The following is a 15,177-nucleotide window of genomic DNA, read 5'->3' on the forward strand; positions in this document are numbered from 1 at the left end:
TTATTATATAATCTTAATTGTTTATCAAATAATAAAATCCAACGACTCATATTTTTCTATAATATTATATCAAACAATCATATTATCCTCCTTACTTATATTATATAAGAATATAATGTAGGTGTTTGTGGACCACTTAAAAACCCGACTTTTGGTTCATAAGTTAGAATCACTTAAGTCAAGAAACACTTATAAAAAAATAGGAATGCTAACTTTTGTTTCAGAACTTCTATTTCTTTTTCAAACACTTTATCAAACACTTTAATGACTTATAAATTTTAAATCGCTTCTTTTAAGCAAAAAATCACTTATTTTAAACTCACTCAAACGACCTTATTATGGAGAAACAATTAAACGGGCTAAAATTTAGAAAAATTTGAAACTTTTTTATAGAATACCTGTGATTTTCTAAGAATTTTGACGTTAAAATAAGGTTTAGTCGACAATAAACTCGTTTACAGATTTCGCATCTTCTGCTATCCAACGCATACCAAACACAACAAAACCCTAGCCACCTCAAAACCCCCAAATCCATCCCCAAAACCCTAAATCCCCAATTCAATTCACCATGGTGACCCCCAATCTCGAGTGTCGCATGTACGAATCCCGTTACCCACAAGTAGACATGGCTGTAATGATCCAAGTGAAGAGCATTGGCGAGATGTGCGCCTACGTTTCACTCCTCGAGTACAATAACATAGAGGGTATGATTCTCTTGTCTGAACTCTCTCGTCGTCGTATTCGAAGCATCAATAGTTTGATTAAAGTGGGTAGGACTGAGCCTGTCATGGTTCTCCACGTTGATGAGGAGAAGGGCTATGTTAATTTGAGTAAGCGGAGAGTTTCCGAGGAAGATATTCAGATTTGTGAGGATAGGTATAATAAGAGTAAGCTTGTGCATTCGATTATGCGGCATGTTGCGGAGACGATGGAAGTTGATCTTGAGGTAGTGTTAAAGTTTCGATCTTGATGCGTGATTTGTGCCTTTTCTTGCAATGTGATTATTTCTTGTGTATGTGAGTGCAAGCTTTTGGATTAATGAGGAGTAAGATTGAAGAGAAACTAAGAACTTATTGCAACCATCCTTTGTTAATTTAAAGTTTTACTTGCTGCATAATTTGGGCCTTTTTGTATTGACGTGTGTGTGCGTGTAAGAGTAAATTACGAATATGAGCAATTTTGTTCATTTGGTCTGTTGCTGAGACCATGGAAGTTGATCTTGAGGTATAAAGTTTAGATCCTTGTGCATCTTTTGGCCTTCTCTTATATCATTTTGATTAAGGATTGCCAATGCTTATGTGGCATGGGACTCTTAGAGCATCTCCAATAGGGGTATCGAAATTGGTGCCAAAATCTACGTGGCATGACATTCCTGAGTACCTCCATGTGCCTCAAGAGTGCCAAGAGAAGTTGCCAACTTTTGGCACCCCCTCTAATTGGATATAAAGCAAAAATACTTTCCTTGAAAGTGTATATCATTTATACTTTGTTATATCTTTTTTCTTGATTATTTGTGTGGGGACCATTTAGGAACTTGTATTGGGTGCCAACTATTGGAGTTCAGAGGTAGCGAAATATGACATGGATGGAGGATAAAATAAAAATTATTATTTATGATGAGTTGGACATATATACATATAACCTGGTGTTTAAATGAAAAAGAAAATTGAAACGAGGCTAAATTCACTGTACTGTTTATTATTAATAGGAAGCTTCACTATTCCCTTACAATAAGACATTTCTTGTAATTTAATGGTTTATTCTGTGTGCTAGTGTAGTTGTATACATTTAAGCTTCTGTTTATTTGAAAACCCAAGTTTGCAGTAAAAAAAGACTAAGAACTCATAACTGTCCATTTCTTGTGTATGATAATATATGTGTGTGTGTGTGTGTAGTTAGAAGCTTTTGTTCAAGAGAAAACTAAAATTAAAAAGATGTTAACAGCTCATCATGACTGTCTATTATTAGTAATTAAATGCTTAAAGTGATTTTTGCTATTATGTGTCATGTTGAAAAAATGGCTCTTGATCCCGAGGTATGAAGTTTTATTTTTTGACTTTTTCTTTGTGATGTAATGATTTATTATGTGTGTGTGCATGCTGGTCCAGGTTCAAATGAAGCTATGCAAGACTGTTGACTGTAAATGTGCATTTCTTATTAACTTATAATATATAATATATATATACATGTATCAAGCAAATGATCGCATATATGAGCTAGTTTGGTACTTTGTTTTAAGAACCTAAGACTAATGTTTGCATGACAGGATTTGTATATCCATGTTGGTTGGCCCCTATATCGGAAGTATGGTCATGCTTTTGAAGTAAGTTCCCTGGTAACACTAAAATAATTATTTCTCATCATTGCACTCATTTATCTTGGTTTGACTCACCTTTTTTTTTTTTTTTTTGAATTGGTATAGGCATTTAAGTTAATTGTCAATGATCCTGATTCTATTATAAATACACTTACGCGTGAAGTCAAGGAAGTCGGTGCTGATGGGCAGGAGGTATTACTTATATTAATAGAGAAGCTGTGTGAGTCCTATTTTCCATTGGTTGAAATCTTCTCTCTGTGTAGGTGACCAAAGTGGTACCTGCTATGTCCGAGGAAGTCAAAATGTCTTTGATCAAGGACATTAGGAGAAGGATGACTCCACAACCATTGAAGATCCGTGCTGATGTTGAAATGAAATGTTTCCAGTTTGATGGCGTCCTTCACATCAAGGTCCTAATATGCTTTTTGTCTGCCTTAACGTGTTGTGTGTCATTAGATCTGTTAATAGTAGATAAAATGTCTTAGTTAGCAGTGTTCTTAAATTGGTATCACTGTACTTTGCAGGCTGCCATGCGGAAGGCAGAAGCTGCTGGAACTACTGAATGCCCAGTGAAAATTAAACTGGTTGCTCCTCCATCTTATGTTCTCATTACTCAGACCCTTGACAAGGTTAGTGCAAGAGTTTAAATTGAGCGTATATTCTTCTAATTGGTAAAATTCTGTGAATTAATCTTTTTATTTTTAGTGAAACCAAACATCGTTCTTTTATTATATAATGGTCTGTCTGAACCTAATCATACATCTGCATGTGTAGTCTTTTTTGTTTTGTTTAGTTACTTAGGCTTAGAAACATACAACCAACCTTAAGATTTTTTTTTCCCACCTTCATTTTGTAGTATGCATGCTCTGTAAGTTTCTGCAAAATTTACTAGTCGACTAATTCAAATTATATCAAGTTTCAAATTGGCAACAAAAGCGCGCTCGACTTGCACAAGCTCTTGCAGTATGAGGACTATATTGATCGTTCGTGAGGAAACCAAGAAGGAAATAATATTATTTTTAGGCAGATAACTTAAGTTAACCATAAAGCTGCATCCATTGTTCCCATGAACCTTAAGACAACATTATATAGTTCAGGACCTCAGGTAGCTGCTAGCTGATACAACCTAAAAAGGAAATACCTGACAGGACATTGTTGACAGCATAAATACTTGCTAGCTACTGTTAGTTGGAAATAAATAAATTTCTTCAACGGTATCTTTCTCATCCACTTCCGGCAAATAACATCCTGGAGAATAAAATTTCCTATTTTTTTGGAGCAGCTTAATTGGTGAATTATGGTAAAGAAACCAACAAGCATACATGAGTCTTCTCAGGAGAAATTCTAAATCTGAAACTGTAGAATTCCTTGACTTATCATGTCAGAACATTGAGGACTGCTTAAAAAGTGATGGAATTTAATGATCTAGGACCCTAACTAGTCTAGACAACTTGTGATGGGATCAGTCCGGATTGAGCATTAATAGACATATATTGGATTGGTATATATACACTTATTGTGAACTTAAATTATTGTGTTTAGCCTGTTTGTTTTGGGCTTTAGCTTTTAGGGTTTTATCCATTGCTTTTTACAGGTATATATACCCGAGGGATATTTTTTATTACTCACGCTTGGTTATATACTTTTCTTGGAAATAATATATCTATTGATCATTCTCAAGGTTCATTATTCTTGTCCTAAATCTTGTTTTTACAACTGTCCTGCATCAACTTGACTGCTCCTTTATATCGAATGGTATCTCAGTTGTCTTTTTAAGACATGAAACCCCAATCTCACGTTCCTTAGATCTCTCTTGTGTGTAATAACTAAGAATCTAGCTTGATTAGCATGAGCACTGAGGAGTTAGGTCTTAGTTTGTACCAGGTTAGAGCACATATCGGTTCGTTGCGGTTTTTGGACGAAACCACAAATGAAACCAAAGTTCTCGGGTTTTAAAAATCAAAAACCCTAATTGCAATGAAACCACATGAAATGAAAATTAGAAAATTTATTATAAATTAAATAACCAACTCAATTAAAATTAATACAATCATCCAAAATTATGAAACTAACTGCAGTTGGCATTAGGGGCAGCAGGATCTTCTCAAACACACTTACACTATATATTACCCCAAAAAGAATATTTTGTCAATAACAAGATCTATTTCCTCTAAACTTTTTAAAGGTATTGGTTTTGTTGGGCTATAATAGGATATAGGTGGGACATAGATGAAACAAATTTTTGTTGACAAACATAAGGATATACTTGGGATTTTGAAATTTTTTATAATGATGTAGAAATTACAATGAATGAACATTGGACACCAAATTGAGTGTCACACTGTTCATTTGGTGTAATTTTTACACCATTTTGGAGTTGGGTTGGACCTTGGAGTAGTTCTTACACCAAAAGTTGCACTATTTTGCAGTTTTGGTGTTGGGTTGGAGACTCTTCACAGATGGGTCCGACACAGTTAGTTAAATATGCATTATGACATTGTTTAACATCGTCAGACAGTGACTGTTTGAGCGAGCAATATATTATCTGGAGTGCTGTCATCGCAGTTTGCTCAATTTTAATGAACTCGTATATGTAACCTTTGGGGGTGCTCGACTTAAACAGAAACTTGTAAATTCTGATGGGAGTTTGTTTGATTTACTTGGACAGGAACAAGGAATTTCCGTGCTTACCAAAGCTATTGATGCCTGCAGTGAAGAAATAGAGATCCACAAGGGAAAGCTGACTGTCAAGGAGAAACCTAGAGCGGTGAGCATTAATTTTAGTTTTCAGAAGCATTGTCATTTACATGGAAGAATACCTTCTTTAGAACTTTTGATGCCCTGTAGTTAAAAAATAATTTGTTTGCATGCAATCATGGTTGCATTCTTTTTTTCTTTTAACCACTTCAAATTTTGTCGAAGATATCTATATTATGTGGCAATAATCTAATGTGATTTACTTGTATAGGTGAGTGAGAGAGAAGATAAATTACTTGCTGAACAGATGGCTAAGCTGAATATGGCAAACGAGGAAGTTGAGGGAGATGACGACAGTGAAGAAGAAGACACAGGAATGGGAGACATTGATTTGGAGTAGCCGTCCGAAATATAGGGAAAAACAGGAGACTGAGTTTGCTGGTCTAGGCCTATTACTTGAAAGATTATATTCCTTAAATATGTTCCGATGCATGCATTGTAAGCTAAAGCTATTTGGAGATGGTAATTACCCATTTGTAATTTTTTTTGCTGTTATATTGAGAAATTCACTCTTATTTTCAAATAGTTTTTAGGATTGCAAAATTCGACACTAATCAAATTTCAAAAAAGTACTATGACCTGATTTTTTTGGGTAAAGTTCTTGTTATTACGGCTTTTTGGACAAAATGACCTGATCTTTTACATGTAAATAATCTATCTGGACAAGTTAATGTGATTCTCTAGTCGTGAGGCTATCTATTATCCTTTTTTTCCTTCTCAAATTAATGTTTAAATTTTATGAGGCGGCAAAATATTTTTCTTCCTATAATAGAAAATTCCAGGGTCCTAATATCTTTCCATTAGATTTTTGGAATTTCCTTAACAGCCGCCTGCAATATAGCAACCAGACATTGATTTATGTGTGTGTATTTAAAGATAGATTGTGATCTGCATATTTCCATGCATTGCTTTTACACAACTCATTTATTCGGTGCATCAATTACACAAAAATGACCGAATCAAAAGGCAAAATCGAATCTCTCCGCGAATGGGTTGTAGATCACAAGCTCCGAGCTGTTGGTATGCTTTTGCTCGCAATAAGTGAATATTTTTTAAATTCCCAGATAAATTTAAATATTTGTAGATGAAATATTTTATTATTGATGTGCTGATAGGATGCTTATGGCTGGGCGGCATCACCGGATCGCTTGCGTACAACTGGTCGAAGCCAAATATGAAGACTAGCGTCAGGATCATTCACGCCAGGTACAATCCTACCTCATTTTGTTTTCATGAAACTGAAACCGTTCATTGAAACCCTTTACGGGTTGTCGAGGGTTCGAACCTTGTAAAAAAATAAGACGGGTACAGTTGTTTCTGAAGCATGCACCAAGTTACATGCTATGTGCCAACAAAGGTTGGTGCAGTGGTTGAGCTCTTGGTTTCCTACGGGAGATCCGGGGTTTGACTTCTGGCGTGTGCGTGAGTAATCAATTAGCAAAAAAAAGAAGTTACATGCTACGTGTATTTAAACGGCATTTGGTGCTTGGAAAAACAGGTTGCATGCTCAGGCTTTAACTCTGGCGGCATTGGCCGGAGCTGCGGTGGTTGAGTACTATGATCACCGGACAAAGAAGAAGGAGCGCGTTGCAGATTTTCTCAAAATTAAAGAAGATTAGAAGTTTGCAACTGGTTGCCCCCAGCCTGTTTATTAAGTATATATATATACTCCCTAAATCTTGAAAATATTTAAACTTGTTTAACACATTAAACCCCTTGCCCCCTTTTGTAATCATAATGTAGCCATGTAGGTGTATATACTGCTCCTTCTGGCAGGCAGGGGCACTAAATTTTGGTGAATCTGATCAAAGATCTGGGCTGCTGCAATGTAGTGTTGTCCTTTTACCACAAAATTTGATAATACACTGATATAATTATAAATTAATAACGTCTTGGTCATTAAATTTGATTTATATATAAAAATTATTAATTAATTAAGATTAAATATGTACCGTAAAAAATTATAATTAAAAGGGTGTATTCGATCGGGAGTTTAATGATTATATATGATTTATAGATTTATGCATTTTAATGAATTGTATCTGATTTTATTTTAACTTTATACGAATTCCAGATTAAATGTCGTAGAGTTGTCAGGATTTAAACCGAAACCGAATGCTTTGTACATTTTAGTGAGATCCAAAAATTTTAAATAAATTGAATTATCTTACTAAATTCATTTTATGAAATCCAAAACTTTCGATAAAATTTTGGTGAATTTTAAACATCACTAAAGATCGTTATAGTATAATTTAGACTAAACAAAATTTTGTACGCAAGTAGCAACGGGAATGGGTGTTGAGTTGTGTAACACTCATTGTCCTCACATTATTGTGATATCCCTTTTGACCAAGACTCAAATTCATACAAATTTATTTTGGCTTCTCTTAAAACGCGTCATGCTATCAATTACCCAAGTTCAGAAAACGTTTCCATCGCTTGTAGGCATAATTAAAAGTGAAAAAGTGTTCTAAAATTAGTGAAAAAGAAAAGCCATACGTGACCCGCCATTGCAAGGCACGATACTACGCCCAAATTTCATGCATAAGTCCAACACCTGATCTCCCTCTCTCGCAACTCTCCCTCCCTCTCTCTCTCCCTCCTCCCTCTCTCTCTCTCTCTCCCTCTCTCCCTCTCCCTCTCCCTCTCTCTCTCTCTCCCTCTCTCTCTCTCTCTCCCCCCTCTCCTGAAAGCCAGCAAGTGTTAAACCTCTGTTTATGCAAATTATTCTCTCTGTTCAAGTGTCCCTCACCTCCTTAAAACTTCAGCGTAACTCTTCTTCTCACAACCTTATTCGGATCACATTAATCCCATTCCTCTCTAACACAATTACTCTCAACACATTTAACATCAACGTGCATGTTACATCTGTTCCCCTGCAATTAATTCACTTGCCTATTTTCCTCCCTCTATCTTTCTCTTTATTACTTTCCCTGATCTCATTACCTCATAGATTATAATCACATTTTCCTCAGCTTCTGCATACACACTACATTTCAGTCCAAAACAAAAGCTCAGCAGCAGCCTAGTCTAATGACTCCCATCCAATACGTGCTTCGCGAGCAACGCCTCATCTGGTTCTTCATTGGAATTGCCATTCCTGTCATTCTTTTCAATCTCATCATTCCTTCATCTCCACCAGATGCATTTCATTCTGCTGAATTGACTCATGTCCCGAGACGCGTCACGTTAGAGCTTCATGGCAGTCACATTATTACAAGTACACAACAATCTCTCTGCAAATTCTGATTATTTCATTGTAGAGTTCTTTGAATTTTTTCGTATTTAAAAAGTTACAAAGATTATAATTTATAGGCCCTTATAATTGAATGTGCATGTGTTATTTAGGTGGTAGAGTACCTTTGAGTTTAAAGGCGAAGAACTTGAGGGTAGTGGTGACTGGTGGTGCTGGTTTCGTTGGGAGCCATCTAGTAGACCGGCTTCTGGAGCGAGGGGACAGTGTAATTGTGGTTGATAATTTTTTCACAGGCCAAAAAGAGAACCTGGTGCATCATTTCCAGAACCCGAGGTTCGAGCTCATTAGGCATGATGTAGTCGAGCCCATCCTGTTGGAAGTTGATCAAATTTATCACTTGGCTTGTCCAGCTTCACCGGTCCATTACAAATTCAACCCTGTCAAGACTATTATATCCTTTTTTAATGTTTGTGTACACAATAAAATCAAATGATAGATGTATGATGTTTGGAGGTCCTTGACTTGATTTTTGCGGGGTTTGAGTTTACAAGACAAATGTAATGGGGACCTTGAACATGCTAGGCCTTGCAAAAAGAGTCGGTGCTCGCTTCCTGCTAACAAGCACCAGTGAGGTATATGGTGATCCCCTCCAACATCCCCAGGCTGAGTCCTACTGGGGCAATGTCAACCCCATTGGTGAGTCGATTCAATTCAATTTTATGTTACACAAAACTGTGAGTTAATTACTATAGCTTTCACCAGGTTTTGAGATTGTGCAGGTGTCAGAAGCTGTTATGATGAGGGAAAGCGTACGGCTGAAACCTTAAGCATGGACTACCACAGGGGACTTAACCTTGAGGTTGCTTTTCTAGTCAAAAAAGTTATTATTTCCCTTGAATTAAGAAATTTCAAAGCAGGATTTCAAGGATATCCTTGTTTGGCAGGTTAGAATTGCGCGTATATTTAACACATATGGACCTCGTATGTGCCTCGATGATGGTCGTGTTGTTAGCAATTTTGTTGCTCAGGTGTGATTCTATACATGTTTTGAGACATTGACTAAATCATACAGTAGTGGTATTAATTCTCTAGTATTTGCTATATGAATATAAACAGGCCTTAAGAAAGGAGCCTTTGACGGTCTATGGAGATGGCAAGCAAACTAGGAGTTTCCAATATGTTTCAGACTTGGTAATATCATTATCTTGTTTTTGCTTAATTGTTTTCGGGGTACTACTTTACGTAAATTTAGCATTATAAGTACCAGTCATCAATCTGAAACAGCATCTTAACTAGATTCTTACAAATTGGTGACCCAAATTTCTTTATAGTTGTGATGATGTGTTTGCATGAACTATACTTGTATCTGAAGTTTAAAACAGACCAATGGAACAAAATTAAGTGGAGAAATGATTTATGTGGTTGTGAAGATAGTCATGTGTTTGTGGGGAAGAGTTTCTGACAGTTTTGCCTCTCCATGTGAATTTACTTCTAAGAACCGAATCTAAACCATACAGTTTATCTAACGTTGGACACGCAGTACAGTACTGCTGAATCGTGGTGACAATGAATAAATTTGATGCACAATGTTATGTTTTTGTGTGTCTGATTTGGACACAGGTAGAAGGCCTGATGCGACTGATGGAAGGTGAACATGTTGGTCCTTTCAATCTTGGCAACCCTGGTGAATTCACAATGCTTGAACTTGCCAAGGTAGATTCACGCTCTCTTTCTTACTAGTTTTTACAAGCCAGGCACGATAAGAACTAGTTGAAACTATGTAAAAGCCGAAAACAGAAGTTTGATAAACAGTTTATCTTTCGTAAGTGCACATTTTAGTTACTGTCACTGGAATCTACCTGCATAAGGATAAAAAGTATGAGGTCCCTTTGGCATTGTTGTTGTAGACGGTAACAACAGTTTTTTGCTTAAAAGCTGGTGAAAAACTGTTTGGTAAATTCAAAAGCAGCTTTTAGGCCTAAAAGCTGCTCCTCCCATGTTTCTGCAAAAAACTGCTCTTCACCTTTTGATTTTTTACCAGCACTTTTGCTGACCCAGCACAACAATTTTTAAAAGCACTCCTAAACAAATTCTAAGTAAGCTGAAATGTGTTTTGGTGCAGGTAGTACAAGAGACGATTGATCCAAATGCGAAGATAGAGTTTAGGCCTAATACAGAAGATGATCCTCACAAAAGAAAGCCAGACATTTCCAAGGCCAAGGATCTCCTGGGGTGGGAGCCTAAGGTAGCTCTCCGCGAAGGACTCCCTCGCATGGTTTCAGACTTCAGGCAGCGCTTGTTTGGCGATGAGAAGGAATCCGTTGGCACAAACGTCTCCTTGGCATAGATTAGGTCCACACATTTGTGTAGCAATGTTCCTTTTAAGTCCTCTACATAGTTATGTGTATTGTGAGTTTCTTTGTAACAGAGCAACTTATAAATAAGAAGACCAAGAGGATAATGCCTGAGGGATGGAGTTTCAAGACTGGCCTTTATGGAGAACTGTCAGTCATAGTGTATATTTTTGTGTTGGTCTGGTTGAAGGTGAAATTGGTATCAATCTTCATATTTTACTTTAATCTCAAGCTCATATCTTAGGTTTGATTTGTTCGTTTTTTAGATTTTAATGTCAAGCTCATATTTTAGGCTTGGTTTGTTCATATTTTAAGCTTCGTTTGTTCCTTTTTAGCGACCAAACAAACTGTTTTACCTGATTGAAATGTACTGTTTAGATTATATGACCGATTATAATTTTAAACTTTGATAGACCCCTATATACATAAATATAATGGATCAAAAAATGTTATCATTGTTTAAAATTTAAGTACAACAAAACGGTACTAGGATAATATCTTATGGTCTATCATCCATCAAATAAATAAATTTTAAGATTTAAGATTTTAAAATATAAAAATTATGAGATAAAATAATATACATATACTTAGCAAAGAATAAAATAATATATATATATAAATCAATATCAATATACTTATATAAAGGAGAAGCGAGGGGCGTGTAGGTGGCGCCTCTCACATCGCTCCGTTCTATTTTTCTAATTTTCTGAAATTTTTGGATGAAAAATATCAAAAATTAGAACTACCTTTTTTAGTTTCGGGTATATTAGAAGCAAGTTTCAGAGTCCAATTTTGTTTCAAATTATTTATGGAATATAGTGGCTTGGCTTAAAAGTTTTAATCTGATTTTGTTTCGAATTATTTAATTATGGGAAAGACAAATTATTTATGGAATATAGTAGCTTGACAGTTTAAATCTGATTTTGTTTTAGATTATTTAATTATGGGAAAGAGTAGCACTCAAGTCTCTCTGCACTTATATAAAGGAGAAGCGAGGGGCGTGTAGGTGGCGCCTCTCACATCGCTCCGTTCTATTTTTCTAATTTTCTGAAATTTTTGGATGAAAAATATCAAAAATTAGAACTACCTTTTTTAGTTTCGGGTATATTAGAAGCAAGTTTCAGAGTCCAATTTTGTTTCAAATTATTTATGGAATATAGTGGCTTGGCTTAAAAGTTTTAATCTGATTTTGTTTCAAATTATTTAATTATGGGAAAGACAAATTATTTATGGAATATAGTAGCTTGACAGTTTAAATCTGATTTTGTTTTAGATTATTTAATTATGGGAAAGAGTAGCACTCAAGTCTCTCTGCACTTATAAATACCCCTACAGATTGTAGGATTTTGGATCATCTAAACACAATCAATCATCAATATATATATATAAAGGAGGATGCGGGCGTCTCCAGAATTGTTCGATTCAGTCTTCTGATTTTTCTTAAATTTCGGAGAGAAAAGATAATTATAATTCAGAAAATCAGGTCCAAGAATTCTAAAATTAATACAATTCTTTTCTTATTTAATTCTAAAGATGATACAGTTCTTTTCTTATTTGGTATTTCTTATTAAATTCTAAAGATGATACAATAGTATTTCTTATAGAATTCTAACGATGATACAATTCTTTTCTTATTTAGTAATTCTAAAAGAAATAGGATTATATTTATTCAAACTAATAATAATAGATAAAATACAATTTATATTTAAGTTATGTAAAGTAATATATACAATTCTTATTTTCGATAATATATAATATATTGAAGATATGTTTAACGGGAACACGACTAAAAATAACTTTTATGGAATTATAATATTATTTCGTATCAAAATTTATAAAAAAAGATTATTTATTAGTATTGTGTTTAAGGGGAGGACGGCCCAAATTAATTTTTACCTAAATAATAATATTTTTTTTATTAGTATTATGTTTGACGGGAAAGTAGCTAAAACAATATTTTGTCTAAATTTATAAAAAATTCTAACGCCGCAGCGAAGCGCGGCGTTAGAATTTTTTATAGCGAGCGTCTCCAGAATTGTTCGATTCAGTCTTCTAATTTTTCTTGAATTTCGGAGAGAAAATATAATTATAATTCAAAAAATCAGGTCCAAGAATTCTAAAAGTAATACAATTCTTTTCTTATTTAATTCTAAAGATGATACAGTTCTTTTCTTATTTGGTATTTCTTATTAAATTCTAAAGATGATACAATAGTATTTCTTATAGAATTCTAACGATGATACAATTCTTTTCTTATTTAGTAATCCTAAAAGAAATAGGATTATATTTATTCAAACTAATAATAATAGATAAAATACAATTTATATTTAAGTTATGTAAAGTAATATATGCAATTCTTATTTTCGATAATATATAATATATTGAAGATATGTTTAACGGGAACACGATTGAAAATAACTTTTATGGAATTATAATATTATTTCGTATCAAAATTTATAAAAAAGATTATTTATTAGTATTGTGTTTAAGGGGAGGTCGGTCCAAATTAATTTTTACCTAAATAATAATATGTTTTTATTAGTATTATGTTTGACGGGAAAGTAGCTAAAACAATATTTTATCTAAATTTATAAAAAATTCATAACGCCGCCGCGAAGGATAAAAAATATAGTTATAATTCAAAAAATCAGGTTCAAGAATTCTAAAAGTAATACAACTCTTTTCTTATCGAATTCTAAATATGATACAATTCTTTTTTTATTTAGTTTTTCTTATTGAATTCTAAAGATGAGACAATTCTTTTCCTATTTAGTAATCCTAATAGAAATAGGATTATATTTATTCAAACTAACAAAATTATAGATAAAATACAATTTATATTTAAGATTTGTAAGGTAATACGTACAATTTTTATTATCGATTTAGTCTTATAATTTTCTTAAATTTCGAATAGAAAATAAAAGATTGTAAAGATAATAATCATTAAAAAAACTGATAGCAACAAAAATTAGAACCATAAAAGAATAATAATTTTTAACTAATAAATAGGCATCAAAAAATAAAAATAATTAACAAATAAAATAATATATAAAAAATAGGAATCATATATTAATTTTATGATAATGTAAATGGGTCTTGATTAGTATTGTGTTTGACGAGCACGGGAGGCGGCCCAGACTAATTTTTATCTAAATAATAATAAATTTTCTATTAGTATTATGTTTGACGGGAAAGTCGCTAAAATAATTTTTATAAAAGAATAATAATTTTTAACTAATAAATAGGAATCAAAAAATAAAAATAATTAACAAATAAAATAATATATAAAAAATAGGTATCATATATTGATTTTATGATAATGTAAATGGTTCTTGATTAGTATTTCGTTTGACGGGCACGGGAGGCGGCCCAAACTAATTTTTATCCAAATAATAATAAATTTTTCTATTAGTATTATGTTTGATGGTAAAGTCGCTAAAATAATTTTTTATCTATGTTATAATATATTTTTTTGTTACACAATTCAAAATAATCTTTAATTTCGTCATAATTAGAATAATTTTTAGTAGTATTGTGTTTGACAGTAAAACGACTCAAACTAATATCTAAATTATAATGTTTTGTTATAAGTATTGTGTTTGACAAAAGAGCGGCTCAAACTAATTTTGATCTAAATTATAATATTTAATTTATCATAAAAATAATAATTATGAATTAATATTGTCTTTGACGGGAGGGGGGTTCGAACTAATTTTATTATTAGTATTGTGTTTGAAAGGATGATCACTCAAACAAATTTTTATATCAATTATAATATTTTTCATTTGTGATATGTTTAATGAGAAGATGACTCAAAATAATTTTTATCCTATTATAATTCTGATTCATATCAAAATTTATCACGCCGCCGCGAAGCGCGGCTTTTTTCACTAGTATACTTATATAAAGGAGAAGCGAGGGGCGTGTAGGTGGCGCCTCTCACATCGCTCCGTTCTATTTTTCTAATTTTCTGAAATTTTTGGATGAAAAATATCAAAAATTAGAACTACCTTTTTTAGTTTCGGGTATATTAGAAGCAAGTTTCAGAGTCCAATTTTGTTTCAAATTATTTATGGAATATAGTGGCTTGGCTTAAAAGTTTTAATCTGATTTTGTTTCAAATTATTTAATTATGGGAAAGACAAATTATTTATGGAATATAGTAGCTTGACAGTTTTAATCTGATTTTGTTTTAGATTATTTAATTATGGGAATGAGTAGCACCCAAGTCTCTCTGCACTTATAAATACCCCTATAGATTGCAGGATTTTGGATCATCCAAACACTGACTCTTCTCTCTCTCAATACCACAACCATATCTCTCCATGATGATAGATCTTTTGCTCGATTTCTAATTCGGAAGTGCCGTTTTTCTGCAATGATGAGTGAAGGCTGTTTATACAGTATTAAAAAAATAAAGATTGTTGCAAGTAAAGGTAGTTATAAACCGCAATATTGGAGTCGATAAATCAAAACACGGGAAAAGAATATAGTCTTGATATGATATTGATGGTTGATATCAATAACTTAAGTATTAGTGATGTATATTTGTT

The 15,177-nt window shown here is 33.3% G+C and overlaps 3 protein-coding genes across 3 annotated transcripts; all 3 read left to right on the forward strand.

The window, feature by feature from the left end:
* Positions 1 to 424: 424 nt before the first annotated feature.
* On the forward strand, positions 425 to 5,599 carry LOC108200062 (eukaryotic translation initiation factor 2 subunit alpha homolog). The gene is made up of 7 exons (XM_017368121.2): positions 425 to 946; positions 2,267 to 2,323; positions 2,423 to 2,509; positions 2,581 to 2,727; positions 2,842 to 2,946; positions 4,986 to 5,084; positions 5,286 to 5,599. The coding sequence occupies exons 1-7, from the start codon at positions 569 to 571 to the stop codon at positions 5,412 to 5,414; spliced, it is 1,002 nt and encodes a 333-aa protein (XP_017223610.1). The 5' UTR covers positions 425 to 568; the 3' UTR covers positions 5,415 to 5,599.
* Positions 5,600 to 5,734: 135 nt separating this feature from the next.
* Positions 5,735 to 6,974, forward strand: LOC108200063 (uncharacterized). Its single transcript, XM_017368122.2, has 3 exons — positions 5,735 to 6,094; positions 6,190 to 6,280; positions 6,573 to 6,974. Exons 1-3 carry the CDS (start codon positions 6,025 to 6,027, stop codon positions 6,691 to 6,693), a joined length of 282 nt encoding a protein of 93 aa, XP_017223611.1. The 5' UTR covers positions 5,735 to 6,024; the 3' UTR covers positions 6,694 to 6,974.
* Positions 6,975 to 7,636: 662 nt separating this feature from the next.
* LOC108198686 (UDP-glucuronic acid decarboxylase 2) lies at positions 7,637 to 10,849 on the forward strand. Its single transcript, XM_017366464.2, has 8 exons — positions 7,637 to 8,294; positions 8,423 to 8,721; positions 8,819 to 8,966; positions 9,050 to 9,129; positions 9,215 to 9,298; positions 9,387 to 9,461; positions 9,891 to 9,983; positions 10,393 to 10,849. Exons 1-8 carry the CDS (start codon positions 8,108 to 8,110, stop codon positions 10,615 to 10,617), a joined length of 1,191 nt encoding a protein of 396 aa, XP_017221953.1. The 5' UTR covers positions 7,637 to 8,107; the 3' UTR covers positions 10,618 to 10,849.
* Positions 10,850 to 15,177: the final 4,328 nt, after the last annotated feature.

This window comes from Daucus carota, chromosome 8 (assembly GCF_001625215.2).
Source record: "Daucus carota subsp. sativus chromosome 8, DH1 v3.0, whole genome shotgun sequence".
Classification (NCBI taxonomy): domain Eukaryota; kingdom Viridiplantae; phylum Streptophyta; class Magnoliopsida; order Apiales; family Apiaceae; genus Daucus; species Daucus carota.

Excerpts from the sequence above, each read along its gene's own strand:
- LOC108200062 (XM_017368121.2), top strand. The coding sequence starts at position 569 with ATGGTGACCCCCAATCTCGAGTGTCGCATGTACGAATCCCGTTACCCA. Across the intron at positions 2,510-2,580 it reads TCGGTGCTGATGGGCAGGAG|GTGACCAAAGTGGTACCTGC; the intron begins GTATTACTTATA and ends CTCTCTGTGTAG. Across the intron at positions 5,085-5,285 it reads TCAAGGAGAAACCTAGAGCG|GTGAGTGAGAGAGAAGATAA; the intron begins GTGAGCATTAAT and ends TTACTTGTATAG.
- LOC108200063 (XM_017368122.2), top strand. The coding sequence starts at position 6,025 with ATGACCGAATCAAAAGGCAAAATCGAATCTCTCCGCGAATGGGTTGTA. Across the intron at positions 6,095-6,189 it reads TCACAAGCTCCGAGCTGTTG|GATGCTTATGGCTGGGCGGC; the intron begins GTATGCTTTTGC and ends ATGTGCTGATAG. Across the intron at positions 6,281-6,572 it reads GTCAGGATCATTCACGCCAG|GTTGCATGCTCAGGCTTTAA; the intron begins GTACAATCCTAC and ends TTGGAAAAACAG.
- LOC108198686 (XM_017366464.2), top strand. The coding sequence starts at position 8,108 with ATGACTCCCATCCAATACGTGCTTCGCGAGCAACGCCTCATCTGGTTC. Across the intron at positions 8,722-8,818 it reads TCAACCCTGTCAAGACTATT|AAGACAAATGTAATGGGGAC; the intron begins ATATCCTTTTTT and ends GTTTGAGTTTAC. Across the intron at positions 9,984-10,392 it reads CAATGCTTGAACTTGCCAAG|GTAGTACAAGAGACGATTGA; the intron begins GTAGATTCACGC and ends GTTTTGGTGCAG.